Consider the following 18,962-nt stretch of genomic DNA (forward strand, 5'->3'; position numbering starts at 1 on the left):
TTTCTGTAAGTGGTGGTAAGACTACTGTCTTAGTTCATTTGGGCTGCAATAATAAATACCACAGACTGGGTGGCTTACAAACAACAGAAATTTCTTTCTCACAGTTCTGCAGGCTGGAAGTCTGAGATCAGGATGCCAGCATGGTCAGGCTCTGGTGAAGGCCCTCTTGTGAGTCTCTGATTTCTGACTTCATTTCTCACATGGTATAAGGGGCTAAGGAACACTCTGGGATCCCTTTTATAGGGACAATTAAAATGACCCCAAGTGAAGGTACATGAATGCATGATAGAGTAGAATTACTATGCAAGGCAAATGAGATCTAATAACCTGTCACTCAGAAAACGGAAGATAGAAAGCAAACAAATTGAAAATTCAAGAAAACTAGCAGAGGGCAGAACGTTCCCCCTCACAACGTTAGGCCCTGAATGAAACTGGAAAACAATGAGAATCTGTCTCCTTCTGGTCAAACACTACCTAAACTTCTATCTAGGTAGACAATGATAATGGTGATGACAGTGATAACAGCTGAGATTCCCCAAGACTCATAAATCTTATACCCAGAATACAGAAAAAACTATTACAACTCAATAATTAAAGACAAATAACACAATTGTTAATAAGCATAGGATTTGAAAAGACTTTTCTCCAAAGGAGATCTATGAATAACCAACAAGCACATGAAAACATATTCAAGATCATTAGTCATTAGTCAATGTAAGTCTAATATCATTAGTCAAATGTAAGTCAAAATTACAATAATGAGATACTACTTCATACCCACAGAATGGCTATCATCAACAAGACAGAAAATAAAAAGTGTTTAAAAGATGTAAAGAATTTGGAACTCACACACTGCTAGGAGGAATATAAAAAGTCTGGCAGTTTCTCAAAATGTTAAACACAGAATTACCATATGACTCAGCAATTCTACTAGGTATTCACCCAGGAGTACAGTATGAAAAAAACATATATCCATGGGAAGACGTGTACATGAATGTTCATACCAGCATTTTTAACAATAGTCAAGAAGTGGAAACAACCCAAATGACCAACTATTGATGAATGAACAAACAAAATGTGGTATATCCATACAACAGAATAAGAAGAACCAACTACTGATACATGCCATAACAGGGATGAACTTCAAAAGCCTAAGGCTCAGTGAAAGAAGCCATTTATATGGCATGTTCAGAATACGCAAATCTACAAAGATAGAAAGTAGAGTAACAGTTGTTTCAGGCTGGGAATAGAAGTGACTGTAAAAGGGCAAGGGACTTCTTTTTGGAGTGATGGAAATGTTCTACAATTTGTGGTAATAATCACAACTCTGTAAATATCCTAAAAAATCGCTGAATTATGTACTTTAAAAGCATATGTTAACTATACCTCAATAAAGTTGGGGTAAATAGAAAATGTAAACTCTCTTACTGTGTTTATTGTGCACTTAAGTGCTTTACATGTTAACTATTTCACAACTTTATGAGGTAGACACTATTATTATGCCTATTTTACAGTAAGAAAACAGAGGCACAAGCATAAGGAATTTGTGTAAGTCACAGTGTTAGTAAGTATTAGTAAGTAACAAGAGCCAGGGTCTAACCCAAGGTAGGCTGGCTCCAGTCAGTGAACACACAGCTGTCACCAGCTAACCTCTTACACATTTAAACCTCTTACACAGGGGTGCCTGGGTGGCTCAGTGGGTTGAGCCTCTGCCTTCGGCTCAGGTCATGATCCCAGGATCCTGGGATGGAGCCCTGCATGGGGCTCTCTGCTCAGCAGGGAGCCTGCTTCCCTCCTCTCTCTCTGCCTGCCCCCCAACTTGTGATCTCTGTCAAATAAACAAATAATTTTTTTAAAAAATTAAAAAAATAAACCTCTTACACAAATAAACAAATCAATAATAATTATTAGAATTAAAGTAATTATAATCATCCTACAACAGTAGTTCTCAACCCTTAATAAGAATCATCTATGGAATTTCATAAAGTTATGTATTTCCACCAAATTCTAAACTTTGAGATTCTGATACTGTAGAGATGAGGACCAAAAATCCAAACACACCACAAGCACTCCCATAAATCTGAAGCAGATGGTAAGTACCACAAAAAAAGACTATTGTTGGGACAAAGAATATATCTCATAGAAGATTTAAGTTCTTTTCACTGCTTTCATTCATTTGCCTCAGAGAATGTGGTAATGAGGGCCTATGTAGTTTAATGTATTCAAGAAGATTTTTGTCCATCTTATTGTACTTAAATATTTGCACATATGGCTTAAAGCCATGTTTTAAAGCATGTCTTAGTGGCATGCTGCAATTTTATACTGTTCCAGAGTAAGCCTTTAAGATTAATGAATGAAGGCCTCACTTTTTTTGGAATCAAAGTGGTTAAATGATAGTTTTCCCATTAGAGGTAATCAATAAGGAAAGTAAAATTAAGTTAGTCATTATGAGGCTTGACATGAGCCATCCTAAACCTATCTATGTAAAACTGGAAATCAATTTCAAAATGGTATTCAAGGATCAATTTCATAAAACTAAGAAACTTCTAGAGGTTAACTAGGGTCAAGAAAACTAATTCACAGCAACAACAACCCAATAACTGAAGCAAAAGTGAATACAAGTTTAATTTAAAACCTTACATCCTTTCTTAGTAAGTACACATCATCTTCTCAAATGGTCAGGTTTAGACTTTGTCACATTATAAAAATAATCAGCCATTTTTCATTAATTTCCATTAGAAAACAGGCCAACTACGTGTGATTATGAATACATATGAACTTGGTAGCCAGGACTCAAAATTTGAATTCTCTTCTAAAAAATGGTAATCTGAAATTCATAAAGAAGAAACACTGACACATGTCTGAACTTTTCTCAGAAATGGAGATGAGTATGAGACCAAGAGCAGAACTATACAAAAACAGCTGGTTATGATGGAAAGTGCAATTTCTGCCCCCCCCTCAAAAAAAATCAGAGAAGACAAACAACCCCACACAGGTATCAGACCTCAACAATGTTAACAATGTTAATATTCAAGGTATAATAGTTCTCCAAATCTAATCCTAGAAAATGGAAAATAAGATGTCCCTCAAACTAAAGAACAATTCTCCCACTACTTTAAATCAAAAACAATCACTGTAGTAATAGCACCTATGTTTTTAAATATCTACTAAGTGCTTACTACTCTCAGTACTCTCCATATACTCAGTCTCTCACATCAAGCTAGGTAACCATTCCTTTCCAACCCCTTTCCATTCCTCCTCCCTCACTTCTTTCAGCTAGCTATGAAACAAATGATCTAACGGAGGATTTAACGTGTCATTATACCTTCTAAAATCTTGGCAAAACTGCAAGATTTCCCCCAAAACAAAAACAAGCAAACAAACAAACAAAACCCAAGAAAAAAGATAACATAGCCCAACCATCACAGAATCTCTTCCAGAATAAGAGCGCAGAGATAGAAAATCCCCACACAGGGAAAATACATATTAAATGTATTTAACTAAACAAACATAGGTTTTTATAAACTACCAAACTACCAAAATATGATGAAAAGACAAATATGAACATAAAACTATCACTGCTGTCTAGGATCTAACTTTGTTGAGTGGGTAAGGGGGAACAGAGCATGGAGAAGGGGTTGGGGAAAGAACAAGTGACTGAGATACATATAACCACTTAGAATAGATAAGTAGGGCACCTGATTGGCTCAGTCCGTTAAGCATTCAACCCTTGGTTTAAGCTCAGGTCATGATCTCAGGGTTCTGAGATCAAGTCCCGTGACAGGCCCAATGCTCAGAGTCGCTCAGCTCAGAGTCAGCTAGTCTCCCTCTCTCTCCCCCTTCGCCCCTCCACTCCCCTTCCCCATGTGCATAGATACATGCTTTCTCTCTCTCTCTCCACTGCTAAAATAAATAAATAAAATCTTTTTAAAAAATTGTTTTAATGCAGTAACGAATATAGTTAGTGTAGGGAAAAACATAGGTCTTAAAGTCAGACATATCTGTCTGACTACAAATCTACAGCTTATTATTGGAGTGATCTTAACCAAGTTGCTTAACCTACTCTTGCCTCAATTACTTCACCTGTGAAAAGGGGAAATATTACCCACCTTGTAAGGATGTTGGAAGAATAAAATTTGATAAATCATGTAAGTGCCTTATACAGTCTCTAGCTTACAGAATATATCAATAATTACTATTAACATTAGTGTCAAACCAAAAGTACATATCCTGCCTGAGGAAGACAAGAAAGAATGCACAAGAAGAGATAAAATCTGAACTGGTCCAAAATATAATCAGAAGTGGGCCAGAGAGAAGGTGAGGGGCAGGGAGAAGAGCTAAGATGTTTGCTAAAAATCTAACATCCCAATTCAGTTTGAGAAGGGACAAAACATGCTCAGTAAAGACTTCCTAAATTACCATTTCTATTAAATATACCATTTTATATTGAAATTATCCATTTCAATGGATGTGCCCTACAAAAACATGTAAGTTCATCAAAGGCAAGAATTGTTTTACTCTTCTACAGCACCTAGCAGAGGAACTAGCACATATTAGGTAATCAACAAATAAATATATTCTATAGGAAATCAAGTAGGTCTTTTGCTATCTAAAGCCTGAAAGATATCTGACCACAAAAAATTGCTGTAACTCTGGAAATAAAACCACCAAAGCAAATTAAGGAATGATAACATCTCAATAATATGTACTAAATTCAACACTGGAAACTCATAAACTCACTTTCTCTCCAAATTGTTTAATGGTTCCTAACAAGAGGTGCACAGCCCAATCATCTATGGATGATTGTCCTAGGGCACCTGGGTGGCTTAGTGGGTTAAGCCTCTGCCTTCAGTTCAGGTCATGATCTCAGGGTCCTGGGATCAAGCCCCGCATCAGGCTCTCTGTTCAGCAGGGAGCCTGTTTCCCCCTCTCTATCTGCCTGCCTCCTCTCTGCCTACTTGTGATTCCTCTAATAAATTTTTTTTAATCTAAAAATATATATATATGTATATAATATATATAGACAAGCATGTGTGCATGTGTATATACACACATGTCCTAGAGCTGCCCTCAACCTTTACATGTAACAGGCTTTTGGTGAGAAAAAAAAGGTGTGCAAGTGTGTGCATGAGGTTTGAGAAATGCCTTACAATACAGGCATGGCTTATTTTAGAGAGCTCCACAGATAATATATTGTAATGTGCAGTAACACCCTACCACCTTTACACACCATTCTACCTACACCCATCTCTCATCCACCTCCATTCCCAGAATTAATTTAAATTAATTAATTAATTAAAACAGGTGACCCCTCTGCATCAGTATATTACCACCTTGTCCACTGTGGCATATTACATTCTTAAAAATGGCCACAACAATATAACCTGTCCTACAAATTCTTCTAGAATCTCACCAACACCTACCCCATCCACCCATTAAGAGGTGAAGTTAAATTCCCTCCCCTTGAATCTGGGCAGACTTGTAACTCTGTTGTGACAGTAAATGGAATTTATAAATATGGAATTTACTCTGTTGTGACCAAGAGAATACTGCAGAAGTGATGCTTCAAGACTTCCAAGACAAGGTCAGAAAAGGTGATGTCTCTTCTCCTTTGGTAGCTTGAACACATGCCTTTGGAGCACTAAGTAAAATGTCTGACTACGCTGAGGCTCCTAGGCTCCAAGAAGCCCAGGCCACATGGAAAGGCCATATATAAATATTCCAGAAGACAATCACAGCTGAGTTCTTTGTCAGCAATTCTTAGACGTGCGAGTGAAGATGCTTCCAGGTGTTTCCAGCCCTCAATTGTTGGATCCCTAGCCTTAGAGTCTTTCCAGGTGAGGATCCAGACATCGTGAAGTAGAAGCAAGCCATCTCTCCTGTAATCTGTCTGAACTAACCCACAGGATCCGTGAACATAATAAAATGGCTGTTATACATCCCTAAGTCATGGCGTGATCTGTATACTACAACAGTAACTGAACAGTTAGAGTTTGGACAGTTACTGTTAGTCACAGATCTATCATTAAAGATTGAATTAAATATTAAACCATTTGACTAAAGTCTCAGAATTCCATCTAAATCAGCTACCAAACTGACTCCTGACCATGTTATATTTATAAATTCCATTTACTGCTTCAGGCATAGATTTTAACATTTCCACTCTCCCTCTAGAAGGAAATATACCTTCCTGAAATCTCACTCTCCAACTTCCTGACCACATCACAGCTCCCTGACCTCCAGTCCCCAGAATTTGGAACCCAGTGACTATAATGGCTTACCTCCATCAGAAACTCTGTTCTGTTGGTAGTTGCTACATCATTCAGGAAATGAGGGGGAAAAGAATCCAAGGAGAAAAAAATGATATAATTATACTGGCTAAACTCAAAGTTTACTATAATCTTTTTATAAAAAGCAGACCATTAAAGCCATTTACCTATGACACAAAGATAATCCAAAACAGTAAATAATGAAATAATTTACACGTGCCCTTAAATTGCACTCATTTCTAGAACATTGTCTCCCTTTTGAAATATTTAATATCAAAATTATTTTACCTTCTCCAAATAGCCACAAAATGACAGTATGAAAAATCAGTACAAGTATATATGACAAGAAGAAGAAATCCGTCTGAGAAGAAAAAATCAAGACTAATTCACAAGTGGCTCAGTCAGTTAAGCATCTGCTTTCAGCTCAGGTCATGATCTTGGGGTCCTGCCATTCAGCGGGCTCCCTGCTCAGTGGGGAGTCTACTTCTCCCCTTCCCTCTATCCTTCCCCCCACCTGCTTGTGCTTGCTTTCTCTCTCTCTCTCAAGCAAGAAAAAAGAATAATTCACAATCTCAAAAAAAAAAAAAAAAAAAGAATTTACAGTTTCAACTAAGAAATAAATATAAATTACCACATAAATAGTTAACATTATATAACCAGTTCTCATCCACTAGCCAAACTAGGGTGTTAAACTGATGGACAGTAAAAATTACAATTATGGGGTGCCTCGGTGGCTCAGAGGGTTAAGCCTCTGCCTTCAGTTCAGGTCATGGTCTCAGGGTCCCGGGTCCAAGCCCCATTTTGGGCTCTCTGCTCAGCAGGTAGCCTGCTTCCCCCTTTCTCTCTCTGCCTGCCTCTCTGCCTACTTGTGATCTCTGTCTGTCAAATAAATAAATAAAATATTTTTTAAAAATTACAATTATAACAATGTCTAATGAAAAAAAGTAAGTAGCTTTTATTTTTACATTCTCATTAACTCATATCTTTTTCAAATTTATCAAATAAAAAAATCAGAAGCTTACATTCATGATGCCAAAACATTCCCCTATAATGTAAAGACTAATGATCAAAAGAAAAGGAGGTCAACAAAAGGCCAAATCATTAAAGCATCAGCTGCCAATATTAGCTTACAGAAATAAATGCTGGAATAATTAAGCCCCTCTTCCTGTCTAACAAATGATACAACTTATTTGTATGAAGTTCTAGTCAGTGTTCTAGTTTGTCCAGGTAATAAAATATGACATGGGGCCAAGTCCAAGACAATATTTAAGGATACTTATCCCCTGGAATACATATACCCAACAAACTTTTTTGAAAATCCAAATGCGGATTAAGTCATGAAGAAACTTCTTTGGCTTTTTAAAAGTCTTAAAGACAAAAATATATAATCAGCACAAAAACAGAGCTAAGTGTATAAGTACAATGAAATGCTTTTTACGGTTTCTATTTTGCTAATGCAGTTACAGTTAATGGGAATTGCCATGACAAAATGATTGTTTTTATGAAAAGAAAGCTCTTTATCACTAACCAATCAAATTTCATTTTTATTACTGATGTAGAAAAGTTCAAAACCATGATTCATTTATAGAGCGTACAAAAATAAGAAGAGTGTTCAAGAATAGAGGGATCATTTACAAAGCAATAAAAAATTAAAACATGCATTTCTCTTACTGGCAAGGCAAATACTTCTACACATAAATGTCTGTAACTGCATTTGCCGAATATTATAATTTCTGTCTTTGAACAAAAAATGAGAAGCCTGAATTTAATAGCTCATCTCCATTTGGTATCTTCAGTCCATCTGATAACTGCTTATCAAGAAATTTCAAAAACGTTTGAAAAATGTTAAATAAGTTTGATGATATTTTCTTTCAATAATCACTCAGATATGGAAGGCTTGAGCTAACGTTAATAACTCAAAAGTCTTCATAGAAATAAGACTAGCAAATCTTTATAGGATACCTATCACCAAATCTTTTACATTAAAAGCTAAAAATCATGTCATTTCAGAGTATGGAGTGTTAATAAAGCATACAAGAAAATTAAAACTCACATTATGATTAACTATGGACTACTTTAAGATCAGAAACTTTCAAATTTTTCTGATTTGAAAGTTTTTTAAAAGGCATCATATCAGGGGCACCTGGGTGGCTCAGTGGGTTAAGCCGCTGCCTTCGGCTCAGGTCATGATCTCAGGGTCCTGGGATCGAGTCCCACATCGGGCTCTCTGCTCGGCGGGGAGCCTGCTTCCCTCTCTCTCTCTCTGCCTGCTTCTCTATCTACTTGTGATTTCTCTCTGTCAAATAAATAAATAAAATCTTTAAAAACAAAAAAAGGGCATCATATCAAAGTTTTTTAAAAGGCAAATAAGCCACATTGCTCTCAATAAATTGTACTTTGCCTTTACTCTGAAGTAGAACCTATTTTATCTTTGGCTTTGCTTTTCCATCTGCCCCTTTGAGATCCCCTTTACATGTGCCAAGTGATAAGCACAACAGTATGAGACCATCCACATGAAAATATAAATAAAAGAAGATTCTCTGAATGTGATGGCTAGTTCAGTAACTTCTCAATAATTCCTCAGTGCCTTCCTCAATCCTGGAGAATCCTCAGAATACTAAGTAAAACTAACAATATGTCTTTATTTTCAAGAACAAGAATTGAATGCGCTGTATTTTTTTTTCTTTTTTTTTTTTTTAAGATTTTATTTATTTATTTGACAGAGACAGCTCGCAAGTTGGCAAAGAGGCAGGCAAGAGAGAAAGAGGGAAGAAGGCTCCCCGCTGAGAAGAGAGCCAGATGCGGGACTCGATCCCAGCAACCTGAGATCATGACCTGAGCCGAAGGTAGAGTTTAACCCACTGAGCCACCCAGGAGCTCCCTGAATTGTATTTTTTCAATTATCTGCTACAATCATCATCATTAGATAGGCATGCGGATATAAGAGCTCTATCACATATAATAATTCTATCACTCTCTGCGTTCTCAATAAACCTTGTGAGCAATAGCATCACTCCTATTTTACAAAGGACTTTTTTTTTTTTTTTAAAGATTTTATTTATTTGACAGAGAGAGATCACAAGTAGGCAGAGAGGCAGGCAGAGAGAGAGAGGAGGAAGCAGGCTCCCTGCTGAGCAGAGAGCCCGATGCAGGACTCGATCCCAGGACCCTGAGATCATGACCTGAGTTGAAGGCAGCAGCTTAACCCACTGAGCCACCCAGGCGCCCTTACAAAGGACTTTTAAACTATGTTTTCCACTTCTCTGAGCTTCCGGTACCCTTCCGAACTGCCTTTAAAGTCCACATTTCCGGGGTGCCCGTCTGGCTCCATCAGTTAAATGTCTGACTCTTGATTTTGGCTCAGGTCATGATCTCAGGACTGTGAGACTGAGCCCTCACCTGGGCTCTGTGCTAAATGCAAGGATGATTAAGATTCTCTCTCCCTCTCCCTTTCTCTCTGCCCCACCCTTGCCCACCCCATGCTCTCTCTCTTAAATAAGTAAATCTCTCTCTAATAAATAAAAAAAATCTACATTTCTTAGTACTTAACACGGAAGAGGGATGAAATAAAAAATACTTTATTGATGATATTAAAAACAAAATGTTATAAACATGCCTTTTTTTTTTTTTTAAGATTTTATTTATTCATTTGACAGACAGAGATCACAGGTAGAGAGGCAGGCAGAGAGAGAGGAAGGGAAGCAGGCTCCCTGCCGCGCAGAGAGCCCTACTTGGGGCTCGATCCCAGGACCCTGAGATCATGACCTGAGCCGAAGGCAGAGGCTTTAACCCACTGAGGTACCCAGGTGCCCCAAACATGCCTGTTTTGATAATACTTTCAAGATGCTTACAAACAGGTTCCATGGAACCCATAAAACTACTTTTCCAGATCATAATATAAATTAATGCTACTCCTAGAATGATGTTATTAATAAATTTAAATAATTAAGCACTCACATGCCCACAATGAGATAAATGAAATATTGCAAGTCTTTTTTTTTATGCTTTATATAGTTTACTGAGCTTCTAAATAAAGAACAGAACAGATATTGTACTGATTTCAAAAGATTAATAATTACAGTATGATGAAATTAACTGATATGCTTCAAGTTTAGCAAGGTACTGGGGAAGTAATAAGGTCATTCAGAAAAATGGTATAGAGTTACTAGAAATAAAGACACTTTTGGACTTTTGCTGTCCAAAATAGCAAAAGAATAACATTACAAATATAACATCCTCAAAGGTTCTCAGGCAATGAAAGTGGTAACAGAAACTACCACGTACCAGTAAACTAGATGCATGAAACATGTTATAAAATATCTTACCCCTTTTACAAATAAGGTAACTGTGGCCCAGACGGTCTGACCAAAATCACAAAACAAGAGGCAGAGCTGAACTTGGAACTTAGTTTTGTCTTACTGCTATGGCCCAGTTCCTAACCTAAGCTTCAATTTCCTCACCTATAAAGTAAGAATAATATCTATCAAAGAGGATCAAATTGTTAATATTAGCAATTATATATCTAAATCATCTAGAATAATGTCTCAAAAAGGGGTACTTACTCTTATTATCAGTAATTATCTAGTTAAGCTAAGTTTTTAAGGCTAAAATGTTTTGGCAATGTCTAAGAGACCGCCACTCACTCCATCAGAGAGTGGTAAAAGAGAAAAACTAGGGGCACCTGGGTGGCTCAGTGGGTTAAGCCGCTGCCTTCGGCTCAGGTCATGATCTCGGGGTCCTGGGATCGAGTCCCACATTGGGCTCTCTGCTCATCGGGGGGCCTGCTTCCCTCTCTCTCTCTCTCTCTGCCTGCCTCTCATCTACTTGTGATTTCTCTCTGTCAAATAAATAAATAATCTTTAAAAAAAAAAAAAAAGGAGAAAAACTAACAAGGTGAACAGCTAAAAATGACATTAATGAACATTTATGGAATGCTTACAGTGTGTCAGACACAAGGCTAAGCACTAGTATTTTTTCTCATCATCTTTAAAATATATAAAATTATCCTCACCATTTTACAAATAAAATAAAGATCACATATGTAGTAAGTAGCCAGGTCTGACTTACTCCACAGTCCACAGAAGTGTAAAAGCTAGGTGAAAGAAATGACTGATGGGCACCTGGCTGGCTCAGTCAGAGGACCAGGTGACTCTTGATCTTAGGGACTGGATGTTTGGGCCCCATGATGGGTACAGAGAATACTTAAAAATAAAAGCAAAACAAACAAACAAAAAAAAGTGATTGACACTGTGGGAGATTTCTGCTATTTGGTGCTCAACACCTCTCCTTTTGTGTGTGTCTGGGGGCTCTGTGGAGCCCTAGAGCCTGGAGCCACTCATAGCACAGGGATAAGCAAGGGGATCAGGCTTGTCCACCACAGTACCCCATCCTTTTTGGCTACAGTGACTGCTCCACATGTGCTCACACAACCCAAATGGGGATATTCCACCCTTCCCTAGGATACATACCCCAGTGACAGTAAAAAATTAAAAAGATAAATAAAAATCTCATGTAATGTACTGGAAAAGTTTGCCATTAAAAAAATAAAATAAAAACCACAAAAAAATGAAAATTTAAAATACACAGGCTGTGGGGCGCCTGGGTGGCTCAGTGGGTTAAGCCACTGCCTTTGGCTCAGGTCATGATCTCGGGGTCCTGGGATCGAGTCCCGCATCGGGCTCTCTGCTCAGCAGGGAGCCTGCTTCCTCCTCTCTCTCTCTGCCTGCCTCTCTGCCTACTTGTAATCTCTCTCTGTCAAATAAATAAATAAATAATCTTTAAAAATAAATAAATAAAAAATAAAATACACAGGCTGTTATAAAAAATTTTGAGGGCACCTGGGTGGCTCAGTCAGTTAAGCTGCTGCCTTTGGCTTAGGTCATGATCTCAGCATCTTGGTCGGGCTCCTTGCTCAACAGGGAGTCTGCTTCTCTCTCTGCCTCTGCCACTCCCCCTGCTTGTGCTCTCTCTCCCTGACAATAAATAATGGGTTATTATTAAAATATTAAAAATGGATTACTATTAAAATAAATAAAATGGGTTGTGGGGGAGCACCTGGGTGGCTCAGTCGGCTTGGATTATGATCCCAGGGTTCTGGGATGGAGGCTGCATCGGGCTCCCTGCTCCGCAGGAACCCTGTTTCTCCCTCTCCCACTCCCCCTACTTGTGATCCCTCTCTCTCTCTGTCCCTCTCTATCAAATAAATAAATAAAATCATTAAAAAAAATTTTTTAATGATCCAATACCCAGGATTATTTTTATCCCTCTTCAAAGTTCTAAATCAAGCATATGATCATCTAAAGATCCAAGCTATTAATTCAAAAATTAAAAAGAAAATTCAAAATCACAATTTACCCTTCCTTTCCATATTATTAAATAACAAAAACAACTCAAAATCCTCTTCCACTTTAAGACATTTATCAAAGAACCTATGCAGTAGATCCACAAATATGTCTATGAAAGCACTGCTCACATCAGAGAAAAATAATATATACCAGGGATGGCTTCAGGATCCATCAACTTGGCTAGACTGAACTATTGCTGCCAGAATTGCCTTTCTCCTGTTTCTGGTTATAGTGAGCTACAGGGACATTTCTCTAGCAGGCTCTGGGAGGACAAAAGAAGCAACAGCCATTCTGTAGCTCATAAATACCTTCTCCCAGTTATCCAAACACTAATTTAGATGCTGCTGTGAAGGGATTTTGCTGATATAAATAAAGTCCCTAATGAGTTGACTTTACATTCATCTAAAGGGAGATTATCCTGGGTGTGCCAGATTTAATCTGATGGAAGTTTTTTTTTTAACAGAGAGCCTATGAGTTCATACACTGCAAGCAGCACCTGCTACATGTGCCTCTTCCTCTTCCTCCTCTATCTCCCCTTCCTGGCTGCCTACTCTATGGACATGGTCTTTGGTTGGCCAACCCCCACAATAGCACAAGCCAATTCCGTGTGTGTGTGTGTGTGTGTGTAGACACAGATACAAAGCTAGAGTTAGAGCTCAAGATCCTCCAGTTTCTGCTTCACTGGTTGAACTAATGTAACACACTAAATATCCAACAAAATAAGATTAGATAAATAAATTATGCTTTCTTCATTACAATGAAATACTATGTAACCACTGCAAATGATGATGTGTACCTCCATTAGACAAGGAAACACATCTCAATGTTATACACAAAGCAGGTTACAAAAAAGTATGTACATTTTGTATTATTTATGTGTTGTTGTTTTTTTTTAATTTAGGGGCAGAGAACAAGTTGGCTCTGCTCACCAAAGTTTTAATGATGATGGTGAAACTTTAAAGTCTTAATCTGGGTGTTAAATTTTAGGTGATTCCTGTTTTATTCTTCAGATTCTTTTGTATTACTTCATTGTCTACAATGGCCATGTATCATAATTACTACCAGAAAAAAAAGAAAAAAAGAACCAGTTCTCATTTGACAGGAAAAAATGTGAGACTTACAGGTTAAAATGTGCAAACTCTTGTTTGTCCCTTACGAGAACACTATGTGCCAAAGATGAACTCTACAGTTTAGGAGAGTGAGAACTTAACAATGACAAGAGATGAGGCTGAAGAGATGGACTAATTTATGACAGATCTTATATGCCATGTGACAGTTCTGAACTAATAAAGACGTTGAAACAAGAGGAGTCACATTTGCATTTTAGAAAAATAATAATAAAATATCATAAACAAAAGCCCACTGAGGCTTGCAATGTGGAGACTGTATTAGAAAGAGGCCAGACTAGACACATGGAAACCAATTCAGACACTACTACAGTAATCCAAGCAAGAAATTATGAAGTCCTGAACTAAGGAAATAGCAGTGGAGATAAAGAGAGTAAGCCACTAAGGTCCAGTAAGGAGTAAGAACTGCGGGATTTTGGAGGTGAATACACTGGTAGTAACGAGACAAAAATAGTTCCCTTAAGCTGGGGAGTTCAGAGAGGACTTCCTAAAAGATGGGCTCTCAAGAATACCACAGAGAGATGCAAGATGCCTTTAAATGTTTCTAAAGAAATATGAGTGTGTTGGCTCACAACCACTCAAAAGGAAAAATAATAAGCAATACACTAAAAATGAGAGCACTCAACTACAAAAACCAATTCACAATTATTTGTTGTATTTATAACAGGACTATACAAATACGAATCTCTAATCTCTTGAGGTTGATCTCTTCCAAGAAAATCAAATTACTGTCAGAAATAAAACACTCTGCATAGTTGCTTGATCTGAGTCACTTATAAGTCAAACATGATTCATATAAATTGTTACTTTAGTCACCCCTTATATCACTGCTTGCCCAAATACAATCTTTTAAATTTTTTTAATTATAATCGTTTAAACTACACAAGTAAAATATTCTCACTGTAACAATTTGAATTCAGAAATGTAGTTATTCTACCCTCCACGAACTCCCTACCCTTATTACTCTGAAATTACTAGTTAAAATGAGTTGAATATTCTATTTTTCTTTGCTTATATAGCAAGTTTATATAGGGTTTATTTAATAACAGTGGGTTCATAAAGTATATATATTATCCTATAACTTGTTTTTACTTAAGGTAATCATAAACTTCAAGCCAAAATATTTAACATTTCTATTATTTGTAATAATGTGGGCATTCTATAATTTGACATATATTTAGAACATCTGTGGTTTTTTTATACTAAAATTAATGATATAATGAATACTGCTATATATTGCTTTAAATAATGGTTCTTTTTGTTTTGTTTTGTTTTTATAAAAAGTCTATTTTAATTCATTAAAACTTCAGTTTTAACATATTCTAAAACTATACACTTTTATCCTTCTCTCAAACTTTTATGTTTTTGATGTCACAATATACATCTTATTTATCTTTGTATTCCTTAACAAATTATATTTTTTTACTATTTTTGTCTTTTAGACTTCATACTAGCTTACAAATGATTAACTCACTACCTTTACATGAGATTTCTCTGAACTTTCTTATAAGTTTATTTTTACCTTTAAAGTTATACTTCCAAATGTTTTATTGTTACTAATTAGTACCCTTCTATTTCATTTAAAGAACCCCCTTTAACATTTTTTTTTCCCATTTGGGATTTAAAAAAATTTTTTATTTATTTTTTAAATTTCTTTTCAGTGTTCCAGAATTCATTGTTTATGCACCACACCCATTGCTCCATGCAATACATGCCCTCCATAATACCCACCACCAGGCTCACCCAACCTCCCACTCCCTACCCCTCCAAAACCCTCAGATTGTTTTTCAGGGTCCACAGTCTCTCATGGTTCATCTCCCCCACCAATTCCTCCCAACTCCGTTCTCCTCTCCATCTCCCCATGTCCTCTGTATTATTTCTTATGCTCCACAGTCGCCAAACTATGGGAAGAACCAAGATGTCCTTCAACGGATGAATGGATAAGGAAGATGTGGTCCATACATGCTACAGAGTATTACGCCTCCATCAGAAAGGATGAATACCCAACTTTTGTATCAACATGGACGGGACTAGAAGAGATTATGCTGAGTGAAATAAGTCAAGCAGAGTCAATTATCATATGGTTTCACTTATTTGTGGAACATAACAAATAAAGGTACTTCTAATGGTATTTCTATCAGATAAATTCCCTGAAAAGCTTCTTGGTTAAAGGATAGTATCTTAAATAATATTACTATATTAAGTTCTCAAACAGCAGTAATACTTTAGACTCACCAGCAGTTTGAGGATAGATGTTCTCCCCCATACCTTTGTCAGTTCTAGAAAACTTCGTATTCACTTTTGCCCATTTGACTAAATGGAAAACTTTGTCTACTTTTAGTGACAGCAACTTTTCATGTGTTCATTGTCCATCTGCATTTCCCTATTTGTGAATTGCTTGTTCCTATCCTTTACTCTTGATCCTGTTGTTTTTTTCATTAATTTTTGTGGAAACTTATGTTTTATCATGTAAACCTTTAAAATTTTTCTGCAATCAAATCTGCTAATTTTTTCTCCCAGGGACTTTAGATTCTGTGTCTTGCTTAGGCCTCCTCTGCTACACAAGATTAAACTATCACCTATATTTCCTCATAATTATTTTATTACAATTTGGTTTTGTCCTTATTTTACATCTAGATCTTCAACTCATTTGGAATTTATTCTTATGGTGTTATAACTTAGGAGATGTCCCAACACCACCTATTAATTATTCATCTTTAAATGTTTCCTTCTAGAGTAATAAATTACAAATAGCCAAGATGGCACACAAATAAAATTCCTAGGAATTCTTAAATTTCACTAACTGAACTAAAATTCCAAACTTATCAAAAGTTTTTTAAAAGACTTTTATCATTTTTGCTTTAAAAGAAATCACACACTGGGACATATGTATACAGTATACCAAAATCAGCATACAATGGTGAAATAGTTGATTTTTTCTAACATAGCAGAAATGGAAATTAAATCAATGATCTAACTTTTTTTTAAGATTTTATTTATTTATCTGACGGAGAGAGAGATCACAAGTAGGTGAAGAGGCAGGCAGAGAGAGGGGGGGTGAAGCAGGCTCTCTGCTGAGCAGGGAGCCCAAGGTGAGACTCGATCCCAGAACCCTGAGATCATGACCTGAGCCAAAGGCAGAGGCTCAACCCACTGTCACCCAGGCACCCCTAAGTCAACAATCTAACTTTTAACATAAACAGAAATAATCAGTTTGAAATCTAAAGATTATTCATTGATTCAGTCACAAATATTTATTGAGCACCAACTAACAGGTGTTCTGGATTTATTTTTTTTTTTTTTTTTTTTTTTTTAAAGATTTTATTTATTTATCTGACAGAGAGGATTACAAATAGGCAGAGAGACAGACAGAGAGAGATGAGGAGAATCTGGCTCCCTGCTGAGCAGAGAGCCCAATGCGGGACTCGATCCCAGGCCTCTGGGATCATGACCTGAGCCAAAGGTAGAGGCTTAACCTACTGAGCCACCCAGGCGCCCCTAGGTGTTCTGGATTTAATGCGGGCCAAAACAAGTAGATCCCTATTTTCAGGAAGCTTATAATCTAGTTTGAGCTTCTCTCTCTTTCAGAAACAATGTATTTAAGTGAAAAAGAAAAAAGAAAATAACAAATATATGTTCACACAAATACAGTGCTATGAAAAACATTTTGGCAAATTTTATTACACATTCAGTACTTTCCATTTCCAAAATACTACTTTATTTCAAATGTACCTATTTATCCTGGTAACTGTCTCTTTACTCGTGTTGAAAATCCTGCAAGAAATTAAGATTAACTTCATTTAAAGATTAGCTATTACCCATCTACCTAAACCTACAATACCTATGTCTACTCTCCTCACTTCCTCAACAATATTTAATTTCTCTCACTATGGTAAATAACTCAAAAAGAGAAATCTAGTTACATCAGCCACGTTCAGTCCAACAAATCAAAGTTTTTTCCAAAAAGTATATCGAGACTGAGAGACTTTTCGGCGATTCCTACAGATCTAGCAAATAGCAATACTATATTGCTTGAAGAGGAAGCAAGAACTTCGGTGGTCCTTACATGGCGTCAGGTAACAAGGGCAACTCATTAATGACAATCACCTTAAACGTCCGATCCCACGACCGAGGCCACCGCCACTCTCAGCCTTGTAATACCCGGCCCTTGTGTCCACGCCCCCCATACGAACTCTGGGCCTCCAGCATGCACCCTAGCTCCTCCGGACCCAACAGCACAAAGTATGCCCTCGAGAAGGAAGGCGGTATTACTGCCCCTACAGTGTGACCTTGGCTAAGTGTCTCCCCGTCAGTTTACTCATCCGTGAGATGAGGCTGGTACTCCGCGCCCGCCTCTATCCCCAGGCCTGGGTTCAGCACCTAATGCCACAAAAGGGAAAGCTGCAGCCCTAAGCTCCACGCTGTTCCCCGCGACTGCCCCGCGCCGCCCCCGCCTCCACCCGCAGTCCGAGGCCACGCGCGCTACCTGCGATCTGCGAGACGAAGGCTTCAGCCACTAGAGACATGTCTGCTGGGCGGCTCTGCGCCCGCGGTTCCTACGCCCCTCGGCCCTCGACGTCCTCTTCTGAAACCCGTGCGTCTCCTGCGGCTACCAGGCGTGATCCCGGCTGAGGCTCGCACTCGCACAGCCCACCTAGGTGCGGGTGCAAGCGGTGAGGACCCCAAGGTTACCGCCAGGCCTGGCCAGGAACTTCCGGCGCAGCTGACAGTGGAGGAAGAGCACTTCCGCTCGCGTCACCGGCGCGCTCCTCCCCTGGCGCGGGGGGTTGCCGAGTCCTAATCTCGCCGCAGGGGCTCCGCGGCCGGGGGGTGGGGTCCCTGGTTCCCGGTCGCTCTAGGCTCCAACCTGGGGGTGGAAAGAGGGATCCTGGAGGTTTTCAGTATCCTTTCTGTAAGCGAGAATTTTCTAAGCAAGTTAATTTTTTTCTTCTTTTTAAAGGATTCTTTATTTATTTGAGAACGAGAACCCGAGCTGGGGGAGGGGCAGACTCCCTACTGCAGAGCCAGGGAAGGGCGCCGAGCTGGGTCTCACAGTACTGAGATCATGACCTCAGTGGGGTGCTTAACCGCCTGAGCAACCCCGGCATCCCAGCAAGTATTGTTTTTAAGCGGCACCATACCAAGCCCTTTAAAAAGCGTATACAGTATTCTATTTAGTGTCTTCTCAACAACCAAGAAGTCGATATTGTTATGGCCATTTT

At 38.1% G+C, this 18,962-nt stretch overlaps 1 protein-coding gene across 2 annotated transcripts in view; it reads right to left on the reverse strand.

The window, feature by feature from the left end:
* Positions 1 to 18,478, reverse strand: part of MTX2 (metaxin 2) — a 74,545-nt gene extending 56,067 nt beyond the window's left edge. Inside the window, exons 1-2 of one of the 2 annotated variants that reach the window (XM_059166960.1) lie at positions 18,227 to 18,478; positions 6,282 to 6,313 (exon numbers count right to left, since the gene is read on the reverse strand). Coding sequence is in view for 1 of the 2 variants with exons in the window: in XM_059166959.1 (XP_059022942.1) it covers positions 18,227 to 18,266 (40 nt within the window). In the remaining variant the exon portion in view is untranslated. The remainder of the gene's footprint in view (positions 1 to 6,281; positions 6,314 to 18,226) is intronic. The other variant, XM_059166959.1, reaches the window with a different exon arrangement.
* Between the last annotated feature and the right edge of the window lie 484 nt (positions 18,479 to 18,962).

The sequence above is a fragment of the Mustela lutreola genome, chromosome 3, assembly GCF_030435805.1.
Source record: "Mustela lutreola isolate mMusLut2 chromosome 3, mMusLut2.pri, whole genome shotgun sequence".
NCBI lineage: Eukaryota > Metazoa > Chordata > Mammalia > Carnivora > Mustelidae > Mustela > Mustela lutreola.